This window comes from Trachurus japonicus, chromosome 18 (genome assembly GCF_045865225.1).
Source record: "Trachurus japonicus isolate A0001 chromosome 18, Traja_1.0".
Lineage (NCBI taxonomy): Eukaryota > Metazoa > Chordata > Actinopteri > Carangiformes > Carangidae > Trachurus > Trachurus japonicus.
This window is the reverse complement of record NC_140924.1, coordinates 4,707,297-4,727,983: the sequence shown is the minus strand read 5'-3', so window position 1 is coordinate 4,727,983 and position 20,687 is coordinate 4,707,297. Positions and strand designations below refer to the sequence as shown.

Below are 20,687 nucleotides of genomic sequence, written 5' to 3'. Positions count from 1 at the left end.
GAGCTGGGCAAGGACAGGCTGCACATTCACCGGTCGAAGCAAAAGGCTCTCCGCACCATCACAATCATAATGGCAGTGCTATTGTTGAAGTTTGGAGCAAATCTGGCTCAGAGTGTGTCATATACCTTAACAGTAGTGAGTGACAGTGTGAGCTGTGTGGTAGGAGCAGCTAGAGGCTGGTTGGAGCTGCCGAGCAGTCTGATATTACCTCTTCTGTTTCTGCACCGAGCAGGAAAACTACCAGGCTGTAAACGCAACACTGAGCCTGAATGAGGATTTAAGAGTCAGAGCGTTAAGTTGAAGGAGGTTAGTCAGGTGTGTGGGGATATGAAGTGTTCCCTAAATAAATTCCTAAAATGGTTTTCCTGCAGTGACAAAAATAGTTTTGCAAATTATTTATCAGCCCATTTACCAAAACCCTGCAGCCCACCTATGGGACATTTACATACATTCATTGTTATAGTGTAGTTAAAGCAGAAGTAAGCGGAATGTTTGTGTTAATATAAGTCTTAAATAGTTATATCTTCCGACAGCAATCACTTCTAGTGTTTGGTCTGAAACACGGGTCTGTCAGTCACTCTGCTCTGCTGTAAGCCGAGGAGAAAACTTTCCTTGTATCCTACAACCTTTATCCAATGAGGAGAGAGAACGGCATGAAGGGCTGTGTGTGCAGCCAAGGGATGCGCGTGAATGTGGTGACGTAGGGACGAGGACCAATAGATCCATGGTGAGGGCGGGGACTGCTAACTAAATGTACATATTTTTCACCACACTGTTTGCAGTTGTACAAACTATTCATCTGCAGTGGGAACCAACTCCAAGTCACATTCTCCAGGTTTTCATGTAAAGTTTCTATTTTAAAATCTTTTAAATGTTTGATTGTTGTGAAGGATTGTGATAAGATGAATAAATAAATAACACCACATCATCTGCATACAATAATTAGCAGTTGTTCTCAATTTACTTTCAATTGTTTAAATTTAGTTCAGTTAAATTTCAAAATAAAGCAAGTTATTAAAACTTAGCATTGATTTTTTTCAACACAGCAGCAGTGGTTACATATTTCCATAACCAATAGCTGTGCTTCACTATGTCACTACATTATGCTTGACAGGATTCAAATGATCTGTCAGTGCGTACAGGTGTTTATTCAAATACCAATGTGTGTGTACAGGACATCGAGCACCTTGGTGGTAAATCTAATTCATCTGCTTAATGTCTTTTGCATGTATATTACTAGCGAGGCTTGTTGCCATTTTTATTAGTTGTGTCTTACGCAAAAACAAAAACAAAAAAAATCTATTTGTTTATTCATGATTGATCATATACAGCTATAATCTATTTTCCCAGAATGCAATGTTTAAACTTAATGAGAAATGAGTAAGTGAGAAAAGAAACTGTTAAATGTATGTTGCTTTAATAAACTTGCTTATACAAATTATATTAATGTATATTGTTGCAACTTGTCATACAATACAAATGCCCGTATTTTAGATTTTTTAGAATATGTTTTACAATGAGGATCTCATGTTATAAACCTATATCAAACTCATGTCTTATAATTTTATGTTAAGTGACATATACGGTAACATCTTGATATACAGTAGGGACATATATGCCATGTATTACCTTTCTGTGTAGGTTGGATCAGACTGAGCAGTGATAAAAGCCAAGCACGAGCCCCTTTTTTATTTAAGTAGCAGAGAGTAGTTTCTATAGAAGACATAACTATACATTTGCATGAAATTTGACATATTATAATGAGCTTGTCTGTATGATAATGAGTGTGAACAGTGATGACGTTACTAGTCTTGCCTACAAAGTCTTCATAAAAACGCAAAAGACGACCCCCACACGTACACTATATATACTCTAAGGTACAGTATATGTCAGACCACAGACCTCCACACAGTGAGAAGTGAATCAGGAGGCACCGCAGAAAGAAGATCAAAAACCATCATGTTTGGTGAGGCAGCATTTGTCATTCATGTTTCATCTGTTTGTGTATTACAGTCAACAGAAAGAGAAAATTATATGTGAAGTGGGGAAAACAATAACTATTGATAATTTTTAAAGGAAAAAGCTAACAAATTTTGGGCAAAAAGCAGCAATTGGCCTGAAGTTGAAAAACATTAGAGATTTTCTTGTCATTGGCAACAAAACAAAATCTTTTATTAGATTTTTCCTTAACTCATAGTAATGTTGAATATTTTAATAGCAGTTTAGTGATATATTACCCAAACATGTAGATACATTCTTCATGTTTAGTAATGTTTAAAAGTCTACCTGTAAATGGTGATTGTTCTTTTTGTGATGCTTAATATGATGGAAAATGAATAGTCCAATTACAAGCTGAGTAATGGGAAAATAGAAACTGTAAAGTCATAAGCCAAGTTATAAAGAAGTTGGGCAGTATTGGAAATGTTTCCAGGTTTTCAGATGTGTCTTCCAGTTTTTGGATTAATGCTGTTTAGCTAAATTATCAACAGTCTGTGATGCTCAATTTGACTTGAGAAAATCAACCTCTGAATTTTGACCTCAGCTTTCCCAGTTATTAAAATACTGTAAAGAAAAAAGTGAACAAAACTTATAATAATAATAATCTGTAAAATGTACAATTGTTTCTTTTTTCAATTTCCATTAAAGTGAAAAATACATGTAGATGAATCCTTATGCCTCATTATAAATATCAATATGAATCAATAACAATTAATATTAGAGTGAATTGATATTAAAATTTGTGATGCAAAGTACCATAGTAAACCCACACTATGGGGTTCCAGCGATATCAATATAAGCAGAGACACACGCAGCAACGTGTGTGTGCATGCATGATTAACTTTGTAAATTTTGTTATGCATGCATGCATGCTTGCGTTGTTGCGTGCAGATTGTATAGAGAGCCTAAGCGGAAGCAGGAAGTAACACACGCCATGGGACCTCAATTCGGAATAAATCTCCATGTAAGTGACTCAAACTTTTATTTTGTGATCCGATTGAATTGTGCCATGAGAAAAATATATGACCTCTACCTATTTAAAATATTGTGTTTCATGCCAAGAAATCAGCAGTTTGTTGTAAAACGCTTAGGGAATACTCCTGGTTCTCCATATGGCTAAAATTACACGAGAACAGAGTCTAGAGTAGTTATTGCCTGATAAACCATTAAAAAGCGGTGGTTGAGTCATCCCGCAGGCCAGCTCCTGCCGGTTGCACACTGGCTGCAGCTGTTCCTACATTAATTATAGCTGTTGCAGTTTTCTAAACCCCCTGTCCCAATTTTCACCCATTCTCATCTGGTCGCCCCATAGAAGGAGCGAGAGCAATGGATATAAGGAGTTATATTGGACCACACCAAGCAGGAGAACCTTTGCTGACTGTTTTTAAAGAAACTGAAAGAAATGCACAACTCTATAATCTCATTTGCCCAACTTTATTTTTATTTCCCTCTCCTCTTCAGGCCTCTCCTGTTGGGTTAGGGTTACTAACTACTCCAACCTCACTGACGACCAGTCTCCTTCCTCCAATGTCTCCCAGTATGACAGTTTATGTGCTACGGCCCTGTACATGGATACCATCCTTACCTTAGTCAACTTTGTCCTCGTCATCCCTGTCTCTGTCTTCGTCCTCTATCTGGGATTCCAGCGATGGAAACTGCGGCGCACCAGAGCGGCCGTCACGCCTCACTCCGACTTCTTCACCTACAACATGGCCGCCATAGAACTAATTGGAGTGTTAGTGGACACCATCAAGATTTATGGTATCCATGCCAGGCTTCCCAAGGTATTAACAGTGGGATACTTCATTGAATCCGTCCTGTGGGCTGGCCAGATGGACTTTCCAGTCCTGACCTGTGTTGACCGCTACCTGGCTGTTGTTCACCCCATCACCTACCTGAGGCTGAGACAGGGGAGAGGTGTCCGCATCAGAAACATCAGCACTGCTCTGGTTTGGTTGCAGGGCTGTGCAGGGCCTATTTTTCTTGTTCTGCTCCAAAACTACCCAAAGTACTTCTTCATACCAAGTGTCATCCAGCTGTTCTTATTCTTAGTCATCATGATTTTCTGCAGCCTCTCTGTCCTCTGTGTTCTGATTCGCCCTCGGCCAGGAGAGCTGGGCAAGGACAGGCTGCACATTCACCGGTCGAAGCAAAGGGCTCTCCGCACCATCACAATCATAATGGCAGTGCTGTTGTTGAAGTTTGGAGCAAATCTGGTTCAGAACATCTTATTTTCCCTTCCAACAGTGAGCTACGGTGTGAGGTGTGTGGTAGGAGCAGCTAAAAGCTGGTTGGAGCTGCCGAGCAGTCTGATATTACCTCTGCTGTTTCTGCACCGAGCAGGAAAACTACCAGGCTGTAAACGCAACACTGAGTCTGAATGAGGAACTGGATCAATGGCTGTGGAATTAGAACTTCATGAGAAATGAATAAGAGTCATAGAAGTTTTATTTTAGAGTTTTACTTGATTTTAATTTGATCAGGAGTGTCTTACGAAGGAGTTAATATTAAAATTGCTCTCTCAAATTCATGTTTAATATACATTGATAGAATATGTACATATTGAAAAACCATCATACTTATAATCGGACATGTTGGGTGTATTAAGATGGCAATGTAACACATGCATATGTTTCATTTTACAGCTTTATAAAATGGTGTCATAGAACTTTTTGTTTTCCCACTGGAATCACTTCCAGTCCCAATTTTTTTTCCCCATTAACCTTGTCATAAATCATACATTTTTTATCAATAAAATATACCACTTCATTATTTGAGTCTCAACAATTTGCATTTCTGGTATTTCTGAAAAATTGTATTTAAAAAAAAATGGAAGAGTTATTAATGCTTGAACCCTTTGACCTAATTGAGTTGAGCTGGAAAGTCAGTTTTAAGTTTTGACCCTTGATGATGACAGTAGCTTGTATTTGTATAATGGCTGTGGTCAGTATGAAGTGCTGCAGTCAGAGATGCTCATTTGATTAAACAGCAGTCTTTGTTTGTGGCTCATTTGAATCCTGTCAAACAGGTTTGAATAAATGATGTTGTTGAGCCAACATCGGCAGCACATGACTGATTCAAATTGTTCCAGTTTGGAGGATAGCATAGAAGAAAAATACACGGACCCTGCCTACAATGACAACACCGTCACCCAGTGGGTCAGCGTGATGGAAAAGTACATTTGCCTGCCATTATTCACATTACATAAGTATTTTTCATGTGTTTGACAGCATGCAAAACTCCATGACCAACAGTCCTGCTGCAGTTTGTCCAGTTTGTACGCTCACGCAGTGTTTCAGCGTATAAGGATCAGACACTGTGAAGAGCCGCCAGAGAGTTTGAAGAAACACTGCTGACGAGGTTGGTGTCTGTCCATCCCAGGATGGTTGTTAATGTTGAAATATTACAATTTTGCACATTGTTGTGTTGACTTGACTAGTTTTCTTATATTAATAACTTTATTTTTAACATCAAGAAATTACTTGATTATTACTTGATCAAATTTTTAGCTTTCCTTGCATCAAAGTACATTGTGTAATTTGTAATCACTTTTTTTTTTAGCAGGCAGCAATATGCTGCTATTCACACAGAAAAGGTAGGTGATGAAATACATGATTTTAAATCTACATACAATAAATAAACAATACTACTGTCCTTGCTTACATTTTTATTTTTAAGAACTCTGAGTACAATATTGCCTGTCAGATGTACCAAAGATATATACAACATTATAGTTGATGCAGTCTGGGTATTTAAATAATAAAAAAAAAACAATTAAGAAGAAGTTGAACAAAGAAAAGTCTTAGGTTAAGAAGATTAAGATGAATGAGATGAAGATTTTACAAAAATGTGTGTGTTTTAATAAAAGGAAAATTGATATAATACAAAATGAAATTAATTTGGACTGGATCAAATATTTACATTTACACAGAAGCAACAAGATAATTCCCATTAAGGTTTTATACAGTCAATAAATAGAAATATTATGCCTGTTTAAATCGTGAATAAAAATAGATGTAACATGTGACAATCCAAATGTTATATTTTATCACCTAATAAGCATTTATCTGAAGAACCCAGTGAGCCATTGGTAGTATATACTGTACATAATAATGCTGAATGAAATGTATCTGTGAATGTAGGCACACGTTAATACAACTGAAAAAGAGCTGTTGTGATTTTGTTTTCAGTCCCTAAATACTGTTGTCCTGTTTAATCTTTTGTCTCCACCAACAAAGCAACACCACTCAAGACTCCCCCAACTCTCCCAGTACCACGTACCATTGCTCAGACAATGAAGCTGCGAATATCATCTCCATCATCTACTCCGTCACCAGAATCTCCCTCCTTCTCCCGCTCTCCACCTTCGTCCTCTACCTGGGTCACCGTCGATGGCGGCAGCGGCGCTCCTTTGCAACGACGAGCCACTCGGACATCTTCACCTACAACACGATTGCTGTGGAGATGATCTACATGTTTGGGGCTGTCTTTTACTTCTGGGGTTTGGATGTTGGTTCCTCCGTGCTGATTGACTTGGGGGCTTATGTATCTAGTCTTACTTACCCTGGACAGATATTCTTTCAAACTCTCACCTGTGTGGATAGATACCTGGCCGCTGCTCGACCTGTCACCTACTTGTGGCTGAAGCAGTCAGGGGGGGTCAGGATCAGAAATGTCAGCATTGGGTGCGGCTGGCTGTTTACCTTCTCGTGGCTTAGTGTAACAGCTACCTATGCCCCTGAGATGCCCTACATCCCATATTTCTGCTATGTGGCCTTGTTCTTAGTCACCGTCTCTTTCTGCAGCCTCAGTGTTCTCCGTGTTCTGATTCGTCCAGGACCAGGGGATGTGGGTAGGGACAGGGTGCAGGTGGACCAATCAAAGAAAAGAGCTTTCTACACCATTGCAGCCATTACGGGAGCACTTTGGTTGTGGTTTATTGCGTTGATCGTGAGTCTCGCTCTGGACAAATCTAAACTGCTGAATTACGATGTTGGGTGTGCTGTGCTGATGGCTGCAAACTGGCTGACTCTGCCGGTGAGTCTGACATTACCTCTGCTGTTCCTGCACAGAGCGGGGAAACTGTCCTGCTCTCACTGCACCAACAGTGGTTAGATTAGTTAAAGCCCCTGGAAAACCAAATCCACGTGCGTGTGTGTAAATCGGCGATTAGCGTTTAGCATTTATTTGCGTTCCAGTGCGACCTGTCTGTGTCAGTCAGTCCCTCGTCGCGCTCACACACAGACATGAGTGACGGTTAAAAGCAGTTTTTTTTTCTGTGAGACATGACCAAGACGGTTATGACGCTCCCAAACGAAAGCTGGTCATAGTCTAGCTAACTAGCATCGATAGCATCGATCAATGCACGTCCTCCAGTGAGGACTTTTCTTTTTTTTTTTTTTTTTTTACGGTCGCCATTGCCGTGTTTAAGTGAGCGGAGCCAGCTGTCAATCAAAACGAGGGAGCTGTCAATCATAGCATTATCTGCCACGCCCACACTGTTATTGTTTTGAATAGTTATTGTCACTCAGACTTTTGTGGATGTTTAATGAGGCACTTGACTTTGATATAATATAAGCATTTTTACTATTTAAAGTCATGTTTCCAAAGGCTTTAATACGTTTGACCATGGTAGAACATCAGGGAATGCATCTGATTAGTATAATGTTTTAGATATATAAGTAATAAATTAGCCCATTTGAAGACACCAGTTTGTGCTCTGTGAAATTGTGATGAACAAATAATTAACTGTTTTAAATAATCTGTGGATTAATCAATAATTAAAAAATAAGAAATCAACGAGAAAAAGTGCAATTCTGCTGTCATTTCTTTTTTAACATTTCCTACCATTTCATTGTTACCATAACACTGATTTTCCTACAAAACCAATTCTACAGCCTAGAGCTCATCTCGCTGTTTAGCTGGTTCCTTGTGCACTCCTTTGTTAATGTTTGTAGCCGCCCTGATCGCTGATTTCATCGACGTCTCGATCCAGGCGTGAGGGAAGGCCGTGTGTTCGCCGGCGAAGTGCACCCTGCCTTCTCTTCTGAAGAGCTCCTTAGAGTACTCTAAATGCTGGTAAGGTGTGAAGAGAGCGAAGGCGCCCAAACTGTGAGGATCTGAGCTCCACCTCTTCACCACCACTCCTGTGCAGAGAGACCTGACACGCTCTCCGTGGATCTTCACCAAATCCCTCAGAGCCAGTTCTTTCAGATCTTCATCGCTGGCTCCTAGGAAGAGGAGGGAGTCGTCAGACCAGGTGTAGGAAGCCAGGAGGACGCCGATGGTCTTGTTCTTTGGGAAACTGTGACTGGGGTAGTAGATGTAACGAGAGGGTCCGTCAGTGATGCTCTTTCCCCCGTGGATGCCGTCCTCCTCCCAGAACGTCTCACTGAAGGTGAGGATGATCTTAGTGGAGCTTTCATAATGGACTCCCCTCAGAGCCTCCATCTTGTGAATGGAAAGAGGTGGGTCAAAGTCTATGAAGAGAGCTGCTTTGGCTGTGGTTGTTACAAGGACAACATCTGCATGAAGGTCCGTCAAAGAAGAATGGTTTTCAGTCTGATATGACACAGTCACACCTTTAGCTGACTGGCTGATACGTTTGACCTTGGAATTGAGGAGGATGGGCCCGTCGAGGACGGAGAGAAAAGCTTTGGGCAGAAGATCTGACCCACCAGTTATTTCATCGTACCTTCAAAAGAAAAAGACAAATCTTTATTTGTACTGAACCATTCAGCCTGGGGCAATTACAGCAAGTCAAGCCATGGCTGCCGTTTCCTTTGGTTCTTGGCAGACATTGTGAGGGTGGAATAAAAAGTAGAAAAACAACAAAAAATGCAGTGCTTCCTGATACATGCAGGTTAGCCAAAGATTGACCTGCCTCCTATGACTTATCTTTGCTCTGATAAAGCCAAGTAACCACAGAGACTTGTCACACCCAAAACTATAAAACTGATGGTCCTCAAAGCATCAAACAATCCAGTGCAGAAGCCAGAATGTCAGATTTCAACAACCATCCCTTGTCCTCAAATGAGTGCAACACTTTGGAGCAGAAACTGGTCTGACAGGACTTGTCTAGTTTTATGTCCTTTTTGCTAAAAGACGTAAAAATATAGTAAATCAATAATCTTACTGGGTTTGGTCACTGACGTCAGCGTTGAGGTAGATCAGCTCAGTAAGAGCCAGGTGCATGAGGCTCTGCTCGTTCAGCAAGTCTCCAATCATGCTCACTGCCTCTGCACTCAGGCCGCCTTCGCTCTTCAGATATTCCTGTAAAATCAAACACAAAAATGTCTTTGTGGAGTCTAATTCTCTCCTTGAATTGTACTTTATCTGTTAACTCAAACTGAAACAATTCAGTGTTCAGTTTGTGCTGGAAGACGTTCTCATGAATCTCACTGGGCTTTACCTTCACAGAGTAGTGGTCATATTTCTTCAGCGCTGCCCAGCAACCGTGTGCCTCCACTTCATCTTCCACCTACAGAAGAGATTAATTACAGTTAGAAGTTACACTCACAACTACACACTACTGTAGACCCATATCACCATCATTTATACAGTAAAAAACAAGAGACTTCAAATTCCCTGCTCATGCCAGTCTACCTTCTGCAAAGCCTGCTGTAGCAGCTCCTCGGCCGACCTATTCCTCTCTCCTTCTGGCAGATCGTACTTCAGGATGTCGGGGTCTGCTTTCACTGCGTAGGTCCGTTTCCTCTGACCATGGATCAGGTAAAACGTGTTGAGGTCTTCCATTCTGAATTTATTTAGCTTGAGGCCCAGTTTACTGATAAACCAGCGGACAATCCTGTTGAGACAGAAAATCATGAGACTGTGAAACCTCTGAGAGCAAAGCTACTAAACACCAATGTGAACAAGAGTTGTTCAAACTGTCCTCTCCTAAAACATTCTCTGAATATTGCTATTTGCTGCTGGCACCAACTAACCAACACAGCATTTTGGACTAGCAACACGTTGCGTGTAACGTCGGCAATGCAGATAAATGGACATTGGAATTGCTTTAAGGGGAAAAGTTACAAAATTAAGAGCAACTGTGACTCACTCATGAAAATTTGGGATTCTCATTGCTCCCATTTCAGCATACCAGCCCTCTTTTTCATTCCTGTAGGTCTCCACACGTCCACCTACCCGCTCACTAGACTCCAATATTGTTACCTTGATCAAAGAGATAAAACAATGACATAATAAGCCAGAGGTATCTAATCTTCAAAATATATTTTTGTCAGAGAAGGCATCAATCAAACAAGCAGTATGTGAATTTAGAAAATCTGTGCAATAACATTCCTCATGAATAACCACACATGATGTCATCCAGAGTTCTGTATAGTTTATTTATGTCTCATCATTGTGAGTTAATTCAAGCTCAAAAACACAATATATTCTAAATACATTTGTTTTCTGTTAAATAAGTTAGGAGGCTAAATGAGGTAGTTCCACAGTGTTCAGTCGCCCCCTAGTGGCTGAACAAACATCTCCTACAGCTTCATTGTATCGACCTGTTGTTTGTACCTTGTGTCCTGCGTCTTGCAGCAGCTTTGCAGCCGTCAGTCCGGCCATGCCCGCCCCAACAATAGCAACGTGATGAGGTTTGTTAATGGGTGTGAGTCCGGTCTTCACAGTGTTCAACAGCACTTCATGGTCTTTGTCCTCCAGACAGTGGGCCAGATGTTCCTTCACACTGAGAGCAGCAGCAGTGTGGCCACAGCTCACGGTGAACAGCATCATGCTGACAGCAACTGGAGGCACAGCAACATGAAAACAGCTGTTGATCTTGGGATATTAAATTCAGCAAATTTCCGAGTGGAGACGATGGATATTTAAAAATCATTAAATCAATTATTTTTACTCATTCATTTATACTTAGACCCCCTAAATGACAAAGCAGAGAAAATCACTTTTGATTCTTTTGAAAATGAAATGACAAAGGAATGTGCAGAAACATCAGGAGATCAAGAGAATGTAATGAATCTGAGCTACAGTTTAAGGAAAATGAATGTAAATTATTTTAGCGTTAAAACTAAAACAAAAATAGGCAGAATAAGGTCTAACGGGTCTGAACAATGTTTGTATGCCCTGCATAGCCTTTAATATTTGAACTCTAACTACAACGTGTTATGTAAAATCCATGGAACAAGGGAGTTTCAGTTCCGTAAACTAGGTGGTGAAAAATAGTTCCTGCTTTCCCTCCCATCTTTTAGCCAGTGTGTCACCCCCATGACTGACAGTTCCTGTACAGACTGGTCACACCCTGTTTCATCACTCAGTGATGTAAGTCAAATAAAATCTCTGACAAATCAAAAGCAGAACTGCAAAAAATAAAACTTTGGGTCAAACCAAGGACGGAGGAAAATGATCCAAGTCTGATCACAGAGAAGTGACACAAGGATTCAAACCAGATTATAACAAAAACAAAAACATTTACAATATTTCTGTAAATACTCACATAATTTCCAGTTCACCACACGTAGCTCCATCTCAGTTTGAAGACCCGGCTTCTTTTTGTCTTTGGTGGCCAAAGGAGGACGATGAGAGAGAGAAAAACACACAGAAAGAAAATGGATGAAATTCTTCAAACTCAGTAGGTACAGCAGCAGTGAAGAGTTATATGCAAAAACTAAGTAACAGTGTAATGAACACATGCGAATACAAATTTTGCGACATTCTGTAAAAAAAAAAGAAAGAAAATATAACATTTTGAAAATTCTCTGCAGAGGAAGAGAAATATAACATTGACATTTTTTATTCATAATTTATAAATTTGGTAACACTTTACAACAAGGGTTCCTTAATTAACATTAGTTAGTACATTATTAAGCATTAATGAACTGTTTTAAGATATATTAACAATCATTATTATGTATTACTTAGGATTAGGAAACATGTTAATTAATAAGCAGTTAATTAATATTTACTACTCAAAGTTAGTTAATAAATTATTAAGTAATTAATAATAATGTAATTAGTTATCATTATGTATGCATTACTCAGCATCATTTAACACATTAGTTTATATAATAATGCTTAATAATGTACTAACTAACGTTAATTCACGTTAAGTGTTTCCATACATTTATATTCATTCAATGTAATTCAATTAATTGGATGAATTGCAGATTCCTACCTTCTGTGATGTCTCAGTGACCTGATATGAAACCATGCTCTCTTATAGAGCTCTGTGACCGGGAGATTTCCTCTCACCTGACTGGCATGACCACCAAAGGCATGACTTCCTTCCTTCTTTTAAACCATGGCTTTGGTTTTGCTTTCATTATTCCTCACTGTCTCTGGCAGTGAGGTGTAAATCACTGTTCAGGTCTCATGATCACATATAAAAAGTTTACTGTTACGCAATTTTGGGTCATTTTATGGGAACTTTGCCCAAAGTAAAACTGCTCAGAGGGAAAGGGAGGATTCTTTTTAAATCATTCATTTGTCTTGTGCATTTTTTGCAAACCACATGTTTGTCTTTCCCATGGTGGTTGATCGTCAGTCTGCACCACACAGAGGAACCAGCTCCATCATACTGTATTACAGTGTCACATGCAACCTTAATCTGCATATTAGACATTCTTTGATAATGCATGGAGCGCTGCTGTTGTTGGTGCAGTGACACATGACTGAATTCATTCAGTTCAATGTTTGTTCATTATGATTCTCAAGAAGACATTTTGTTTTAGTGTTTGGAAAAGTCATGAAGGACTGGTCAACTGTAATACTTGGTTGCAACATCTGTTGTGAGATACACATATAGTATATATAATATTAACAAGCTTGGGTCATCATTACTGCACAAATTCTGGTTTAATACACAACTCCAAGTATATCATACCCATGTGAAATCAACCTGGGATGATCATTTCTATGTTATTTTGTTCTCAACACACTCTAATATATATTAAATAACGATTTTAAACTGGAATATTTCATTAATTGAGATCTAAGATGTGTTGTTTAAGTGTTCCCTTTCTTTTTTTGAGCAGTGTACATTTGTTGATAGTCATAACATTTATGCTGAACACTTTTTTTGTGTGAAGAGTGAGAATGTTGCAGGCAGACAGTTGGTTCATCCTTAGGAAAAATACACACATCTCAAAAATAAGACCATTAAGTTTTATTTCCTCTTTATTAAACACATATGATCAGGGCAGGAAGAAAGGATTGTCAGATTACAAGTAAGAAGGTTAAACAGTGACATTTCTACTGAAACAAACACTTCAAATCACTCAAACAGGTTACATTGGTATAAACTGAAGGTGCTATTCTCTCATTCACACAACTTTTCCCGGACTGCACAACTGCCTGAGTCTGAATTCAGTAGCTTTCCTTCGTTAATGTTTGTAGCCGCCCTGATCGCTGATTTCATCGACGTCTCGATCCAGGCGTGAGGGAAGGCCGTGTGTTCGCCGGCGAAGTGCACCCTGCCTTCTCTTCTGAAGAGCTCCTTAGAGTACTCTAAATGCTGGTAAGGTGTGAAGAGAGCGAAGGCGCCCAAACTGTGAGGATCTGAGCTCCACCTCTTCACCACCACTCCTGTGCAGAGAGACCTGACACGCTCTCCGTGGATCTTCACCAAATCCCTCAGAGCCAGTTCTTTCAGATCTTCATCGCTGGCTCCTAGGAAGAGGAGGGAGTCGTCGGACCAGGTGTAGGAAGCCAGGAGGACGCCGATGGTCTTGTTCTTTGGGAAACTGTGACTGGGGTAGTAGATGTAACGAGAGGGTCCGTCAGTGATGCTCTTTCCTCCACGGATGCCGTCCTCCTCCCAGAACGTCTCACTGAAGGTGAGGATGATCTTAGTGGAGCTGTCGTAGTGCACCGCCCTCAGAGCCTCCATCTTGTGAATGGAGAGTGGTGGGTCAAAGTCTATGAAGAGAGCTGCTTTGGCTGTGGTTGTTACAAGGACAACATCTGCATGAAGGTCCGTCAAAGAGGAATGGTTTTCAGTCTGATATGACACAGTCACACCTTTAGCTGACTGGCTGATACGTTTGACCTTGGAGCTGAGGAGTATTGGGACGTCAAGTTTCCTGAGAAAAGCTTTGGGGAGAAGGTCCGACCCGCCGGTCACCTCATAGTACCTTGAAAACAGAAAGACAAAGCTATTACTGTAATGATCTATTTTTGATATATGTTGATGATAAGACTGAAGACAAGGTCATGGTGTGAATTACGTGGTGTTGTCATTGATGTCACTCTGGTCGTAGAGCATCTCCGTCAGTGCTGTGTACATCAGACTCTGTTCATTGAGCAGGTCTCCGATCATTCTCACCGCCCCTGAACTCAGATTTCCTTCTTCTTTCAAATACTCCTGTTGAACACATATTATTGCTCAACTGGTTTAAAATGTTTGACAGGGTGTTATGGACATTTGACATGACGGGATATAGGACACTGTCTTTCTTTTCCAATAACAATATTGGAAGCATATTTACTTGTTTGATCTTATTTCTAAGTTTGATTTTCATTAAAAATATACCTGCAAGAAAAACTGCAAAGCTGTAAACCAAAGGAGTCGCTTATTATGTCTGTCAGGTTAACTGTTACTTGGTTAACATTAGTATATAGATCTTATTTTTAATGCTTTCAAATACCAGAGACTATTCATACAATGTTTATTGAATGATGAGATCACTTTGTGTTTTACCTTTACAGAGTACCGGTCATATTTTTTGAATGCAGCCCAGCAGCCATTAGCCTCCACTTCATTTTTCACCTTCAACAGAGATAATGAAGTCACTTATCTTATCAGCTGAAAATGTCCATGTGCAGTATCGAAATGACATCTGCAACACACAAAATACTGAACCGGCAAAATTAAAAATGAACTATTCTATGCTGATGACACACTATTGTAGTTGTGTTGAGTGTTTCTATGGTTTGTGACTCAGAACAGAAACTTCCTGATCTGTTTTACGTACCCTCTGCAGAGCTCGCTGCAGCAGTTCGTCGGCCGACTTCCCTTTCTCGCTTTTATCTACCTTGTACTTGAGGACGTCAGGGTTTGATTGCACAGCGTACGTCCGCACCCGCTGTCTATTGACCAGGTAAAAGGTCTGAGGGTCAAACATGATGAACTCATTCAACTTGACCCCAAGCTCTTGAGCCAACCAAAGGGCGATCCTGCTCAGGAGATCAATAATGTTATTAGTAATAGAGGTGACAGATCATTTACATATATACTATGTGTTTCTGTGGAACGATTAAACGCACCGGTGGGAACTTGGGATCCTCATGGCACCCAGTTCAGCGTACCAGCCCTCTTTCTCGTTCCTGTAGGTCTCCACACGACCTCCAATGCGATCATCAGCCTCTACTATGGTTACCTTATGAAAACACATGGGTACATACAACGGATTACAAGTGAGTCCAGTCTAGTGGTGTTTGTCATCTAGTTTCTGTCCTCTTTATGTGATCTTCAGGCTAACCCTCTCCTACTGCCCTGTTGGCTTGTACCTTGTGTCCTGCGTCTTGCAGCAGCTTAGCGGCCGTCAGTCCGGCCATGCCAGCTCCAACAACAACAACATGATGAGATGTGTTCATGTGTGGGAGGCCGTGCTGCATCGTCTTCAGCAGATCATTGTAATCTTTGTCCTCTAGACAATCAGCCAGATGTTCGTTCATGCACACAGAGTGACCATGGTGCACTGTGAGCAGCAGCAGCAGTAACGCAACTGCAACTGGAGGGACAATGAAATGAAAACATGCTGTTTACTGCCACAAGGAACTTGTACCAAAAGACTTTACACTGTCGAACATGCACAAATATTTAGTCTGGACAAACACACTGTATTTGGTAACACTTTATTTTAAGGGGTCCTTGTTCCTGTGTATCTACCTAATTAATTACAGTGTAATTACCTATGTAACCGTATGTAATAACATGTACTTACATTGTAAATACATAGTGTATTTTGGTGTACTTACAGGTCATTGTTACACTTGTAATAAGAAATGCTTGTGCAAAGAGAGAGGCCACTTTGGTATTTCTTATTACAAGTGTAACAAGGACCTGTAAGTACACCAAAATACACTATGTATTTACAATGTAAGTACATTTTATTACATACGGTTACATAGGTAATTACACTGTAATTAATTAGGTAGATACACAGGAACAAGGACCCCTTAAAATAAAGTGTTACCCTGTATTTGGTCTTCTCTGCATCACAATTACAGACACTTAACTGATGCTGTCAATATGTGAATAAGGAGAATAATGGAATAGGAATAAGATATTCAGTTCCTCCAGTTTCACTCAAGTTTCTGTGAGGTTCAGCAAAAAAAAAAAAAGGTTAATAAATAAATTTGACCTCTCCTGATTTCATCACATAGTCATTAAATTTAAACTGTACCAGTGTAAATCTCAGGGTGATAAAGCAGAAGTAAAACCCAACTGAGTGGGTGTTAACCGCAGACAGGGAACAGGAAGTGATGACTTTCAATATATACAGAATTAACACCACACATGAGCCACATGAGAGGAATGAAAGGTAAGGTTTCTTACAAGAATGAACAACGAGATATATAAGGTTTCAAAATAGTGGAGCAGATAAAAGCTAAATTTGAGTGGAATTATGCAAATTATGATACAAGCATGAAATGTGATATATTTGTTCTTGAGAGGCTTCTGATCAAATTTGTCTGATTGGACATTTGAAAATCCAAGATGGCGGCTATTTTTCAAGATGGCTGCCAAATTAGCCTTATAAATCACCATTTTTATATTAATGTGTGTAGTTAATTTTATTGATCTTGGTGTCAATTCCTATTTTTTCAAGTTTGTTGAGTTGGATTTTGTGATTGTATACAGGGTAGCGCCCAACAAATTAATTTAGTAAAACAGTGTTTTTCAAACTGTGGGGCGCGCCTCCCCTTGGGGGACGCCAGAGTTTTTAAAGGGGGGGGGCACGACGTGAGAAAAAAAGAAAAGAACTAAATTATTAATTGCATTTGCAATTATATTGCAATATGATCAAATGCGATTTTGTTACACACAGGCTGCGATTATGCTCTAGTATTATTTGTCATGCAAACAAAGGGGGATGGGGCTGTCAGTGAAAAGAGAAGGCAACAATGCCACACTGTTACGTGTTGTAGGCTATGTTGGTCTCAGGCTCGGCTGAATGTAGCACTACGTTGGCTGTGGAACTATTCCAGTTAAAAAAATAAGAGTGTCAGGTATGCTGCTGAGCGTTGTGTCGCACCTTGTCAGGTATGCAGCAGGACCAGTAGTACAGCGTCCTTCCACATACATTTTAGCCCGGTCGTTAAACCAGAGTTTTTATTTTTGTTTGTTTTAAATGACTGGAGCACAAGCTAAGTTCTCCTCTACTACAGCTGAACAGCTGACATGTGGTCAAGACGTACAGCAGAGACCTAGCACAGTCTCATCAGTGCATTTCATTATTAAACTTCAACCTGAAAGCTCTCTGTCCTCAGACTGTCCTACGGGAAAAGTTTATTTTTAATAAATCAAATATTGTTCAATAGCTTCAAATCAGGGCTTCCTTGCACAGCACTCTGCAGCTGCATATGTGAACAGTAGCAGCTAGATTAACTTTTGTGTTTAGTGTGAAGCTACACAGTAGGTTTGGTGTCCTTTTTCGTTACTTTTCCAATAAAGTTATATATTCTTTTTTCTCCTTTTCCATGAATGATGTCATCTATGTGTCTATATACAAATACAATACAATGTATCACTTATGTCATTCAAATTAGTCAACTACACACATTTTTTATGAAAAAAATAAACTTCAGGAGGCTAATTTGGCAGCCATCTTGAAAAATGGTTCTTGGATTTTCACATGTCCAATCGGACAGATTTCATCAATAGGCCCTAGAGAACAACCAAACCAAATTTCATGCTTGTATCATAATTTGCATGATTTTTCTGTTATCTACTCCACTAAAAACAAAAGTTTACTTCAAGAAAAATCAATTTACATCCATCACTCCTTAGAAAAACTATGTTCTCCCTATCACAGCTCTCACGTCCAACTCAGGCTGTGGGTGGCGTAATCTCCCTCAAATTCTACACTATAGATATACAACACATAGATCAAAAATACAAACTATGAAATAATGAAATTCAATCTAAATCTCAACATATTTCTACATCTATAAATTATGGCTCCTACAAACACTGTCAGATTTCACTGATCAGACTGATGTGCGACCTCACAGCTGCTCCAGCTCTAACTCACTCAAAACATTCACATGATTCCAAAGTTAATGTAAAGATAAATATATAAACATCGAAATTGTAAAATACTTACAGAATTTGTGGTTCACCTCCATCTGCTCCAACAGTACGTGTGACCCAAACCGTCGCTGTTTGGTGTCATGAGGAGGAAGAGAAAAAATACATCAGAGCTCCTAGAAAGTCCTGACTTCTCTCTCAACGTGTGTTACTGAGGTTCACAGACACATTTACACTCGATGCCATTTACTGATGCTATTATTCAAACAAACACAGAATGGATTCAACAACACAAAAGCTCATTTAGGGAAAACATTAAAAAAATATGTATCTTTTCAAAAATAAAATGCAGTTTATGTTCAGTGTTATACTTTCAGTCAGGGCCAGAGCCTACAGTGCATGTCCTGAAAATAACTGAAAACTGTACTTCATTGTGTCGCTGTTCTTTTTGAATCAATAACATGTGACTGATGTAGATTGGAAAAGGACAACACTGAATTTAAAATTTTAAAAACAAAAATATTTGATCATGTTAACATGTGATCAGACAGTCTCTTCATATATATATATATAATCATTAATAATGACATTTTTATTATTCACTGTAATTTGTGGAACTTCGGGAAGTTAGTAGCCCTCAGTTTCAATGTCAATTCATTCTGTTGTTTTTTTTTTGTCTTAATAAATGTGTATCTATTAATGACTGAAATAAAGCATCTTACCTTTTCAGAAGCTTCAGTGTCAGAATCTACAGTAACAATGTGAAGTGCTGGAATTTCTTTGATCAATCCAGTTTCCCTGCAAACAGCGTGACTCCCTCGAATGTTGGCTCATCCTAATCTAACTCCCTGCCCATATCTCATAGTCAAATGATCTGGAATAACCAGTCATGATGCAAGATCACAAAATAACACATAATGACACGACATCATCACATGAACAAAGAATGTGTCTCATCTTATTTTGGGGAATTTTGTCAAAAATGAACAATAAAAGAGGAAATAATGTTACTAGTGTTAAGTTTTTGACATTTCCTAACCACGGTTAGCATGCCAACATGGTAAATCAGTTTGCCAGACAGAGGTGTGTCTCCTCCTGAGTTTCACTTTGACAACTGATTAAAGTTGAATTAGCTTTAATGAGTTTGTTTTTCTTTTAGTCTGCCAACTTTGGTTGAAGGCCCAGTCACAACGGCATTTACATTGGTGAAGTCAATTTGTTCAAAGGTTGAGATAAAACAGGATCTACTGGTCTGGTCAGAACCAGAACAGAACCAGCAGGACCTTGACGGAACAATGAGGTATTTGTCTAATGGTGGTTCCTAACCTGAGGGCTGAGGCCCGCTGGTGGGCTGTGAAGGTATTGCAAGTGCAATACAACTGGTGAAAATATGTACGTAAATAAATCAATAACATAAATGACTTTCTAGAAATATTCAAAAATGAAATGCTTCTTAAAACATGAAATGTAATCATTATTTTTCAATTAATAACTGTCTATCAATGATATAAGGCAGACATTGACTTGTTTGCACTTGTTGCATCTAACATTCATGGCAAAAAAAAAAAAAAAAAAAGGTGGATACATAATTAGCAACAGATAAGTTGGAAAAGTTTGGAAACTCTAAGTCTAAATTCTAAATTACACCTTAACATACTGTAATAACATTTATAAAGACCTCTCCTTTATGAGCTGCTCTGTGATGCTCACAAGACAATGCTAAACCACAAACCCAGCCTGCTACAGAATGAAAGTGATACAACAGTGTTGAGCTAGCAGCTGACCACAGAGAAGTAGCCGTTTTCCTGTGAACACACACACATCCACAAAGGAGATGAAAACAGAGCAGTTAAACTGTGAGACCAGAAGAAAATGAAAAAATAACAATAGACACCGAGCTCAGATGATGCACTACGTTAATGTTAAGACGCCTTGTATTACAATCATGTGAGTCAAAATCAGTGGGTAAATAAAGTTTATTTTCAGAGAGTTGACCTATCTGCACAATGTGTTCCAATGTGCACCATACATATGACATTTGTGGCCATAAATAAATTCACACAGGGCTGAAACAGCTTGTTAAATCACAACAGAAAATATTAAATGTGACTGTTTGTTTCCTTGTATGCACTCATATCACTGTGTTGCTAATTTTGGTTCGTTAAAAGTGAAACTGTGAACTCCTTCAGTCGTATCACTCAGAGACCTGTGAGACACATGGGATATAAAATACATGTTCAATACAAATTAAGTGTTACACTGTAAATGTAAATCTTTCAAACCTCTCAATCATGCAACTTTCCTAAATTATCCAATTATGTATTAGCATCTTTCTGATCACTATCATCACATACTGTATGTCAGGTCATTGAAGGCAGGATTGACCTCAGTCTTACCTTTGTAATTGTAGAGTACAAGAAATGTTCTTCTGCACCTGTGTTGGTCATTTCTGATGGAACTGATGAGACTT

General features: G+C 39.3%; 3 protein-coding genes across 3 annotated transcripts; 1 reads left to right on the top strand and 2 right to left on the bottom strand.

Moving 5' to 3' along the window:
• Positions 1-5,066: 5,066 nt before the first annotated feature.
• On the top strand, positions 5,067-7,113 carry LOC146968432 (uncharacterized). Its single transcript, XM_085760513.1, has 2 exons — positions 5,067-5,173; positions 6,237-7,113. Exons 1-2 carry the CDS (start codon positions 5,067-5,069, stop codon positions 7,111-7,113), a joined length of 984 nt encoding a protein of 327 aa, XP_085616639.1.
• Positions 7,114-7,618: 505 nt separating this feature from the next.
• Positions 7,619-11,558, bottom strand: LOC146968431 (L-amino-acid oxidase-like). The gene is made up of 7 exons (XM_085759600.1): positions 11,462-11,558; positions 10,528-10,754; positions 10,061-10,173; positions 9,604-9,805; positions 9,410-9,478; positions 9,134-9,270; positions 7,619-8,692 (listed from the first exon to the last, which is right to left on the bottom strand). The coding sequence occupies exons 1-7, from the start codon at positions 11,490-11,492 to the stop codon at positions 7,897-7,899; spliced, it is 1,575 nt and encodes a 524-aa protein (XP_085615726.1). The 5' UTR covers positions 11,493-11,558; the 3' UTR covers positions 7,619-7,896.
• Positions 11,559-13,207: 1,649 nt separating this feature from the next.
• On the bottom strand, positions 13,208-17,272 carry LOC146968430 (L-amino-acid oxidase-like). The gene is made up of 7 exons (XM_085760512.1): positions 17,254-17,272; positions 15,472-15,695; positions 15,229-15,341; positions 14,937-15,138; positions 14,663-14,731; positions 14,190-14,326; positions 13,208-14,096 (listed from the first exon to the last, which is right to left on the bottom strand). The coding sequence occupies exons 1-7, from the start codon at positions 17,270-17,272 to the stop codon at positions 13,283-13,285; spliced, it is 1,578 nt and encodes a 525-aa protein (XP_085616638.1). The 3' UTR covers positions 13,208-13,282.
• Positions 17,273-20,687: the final 3,415 nt, after the last annotated feature.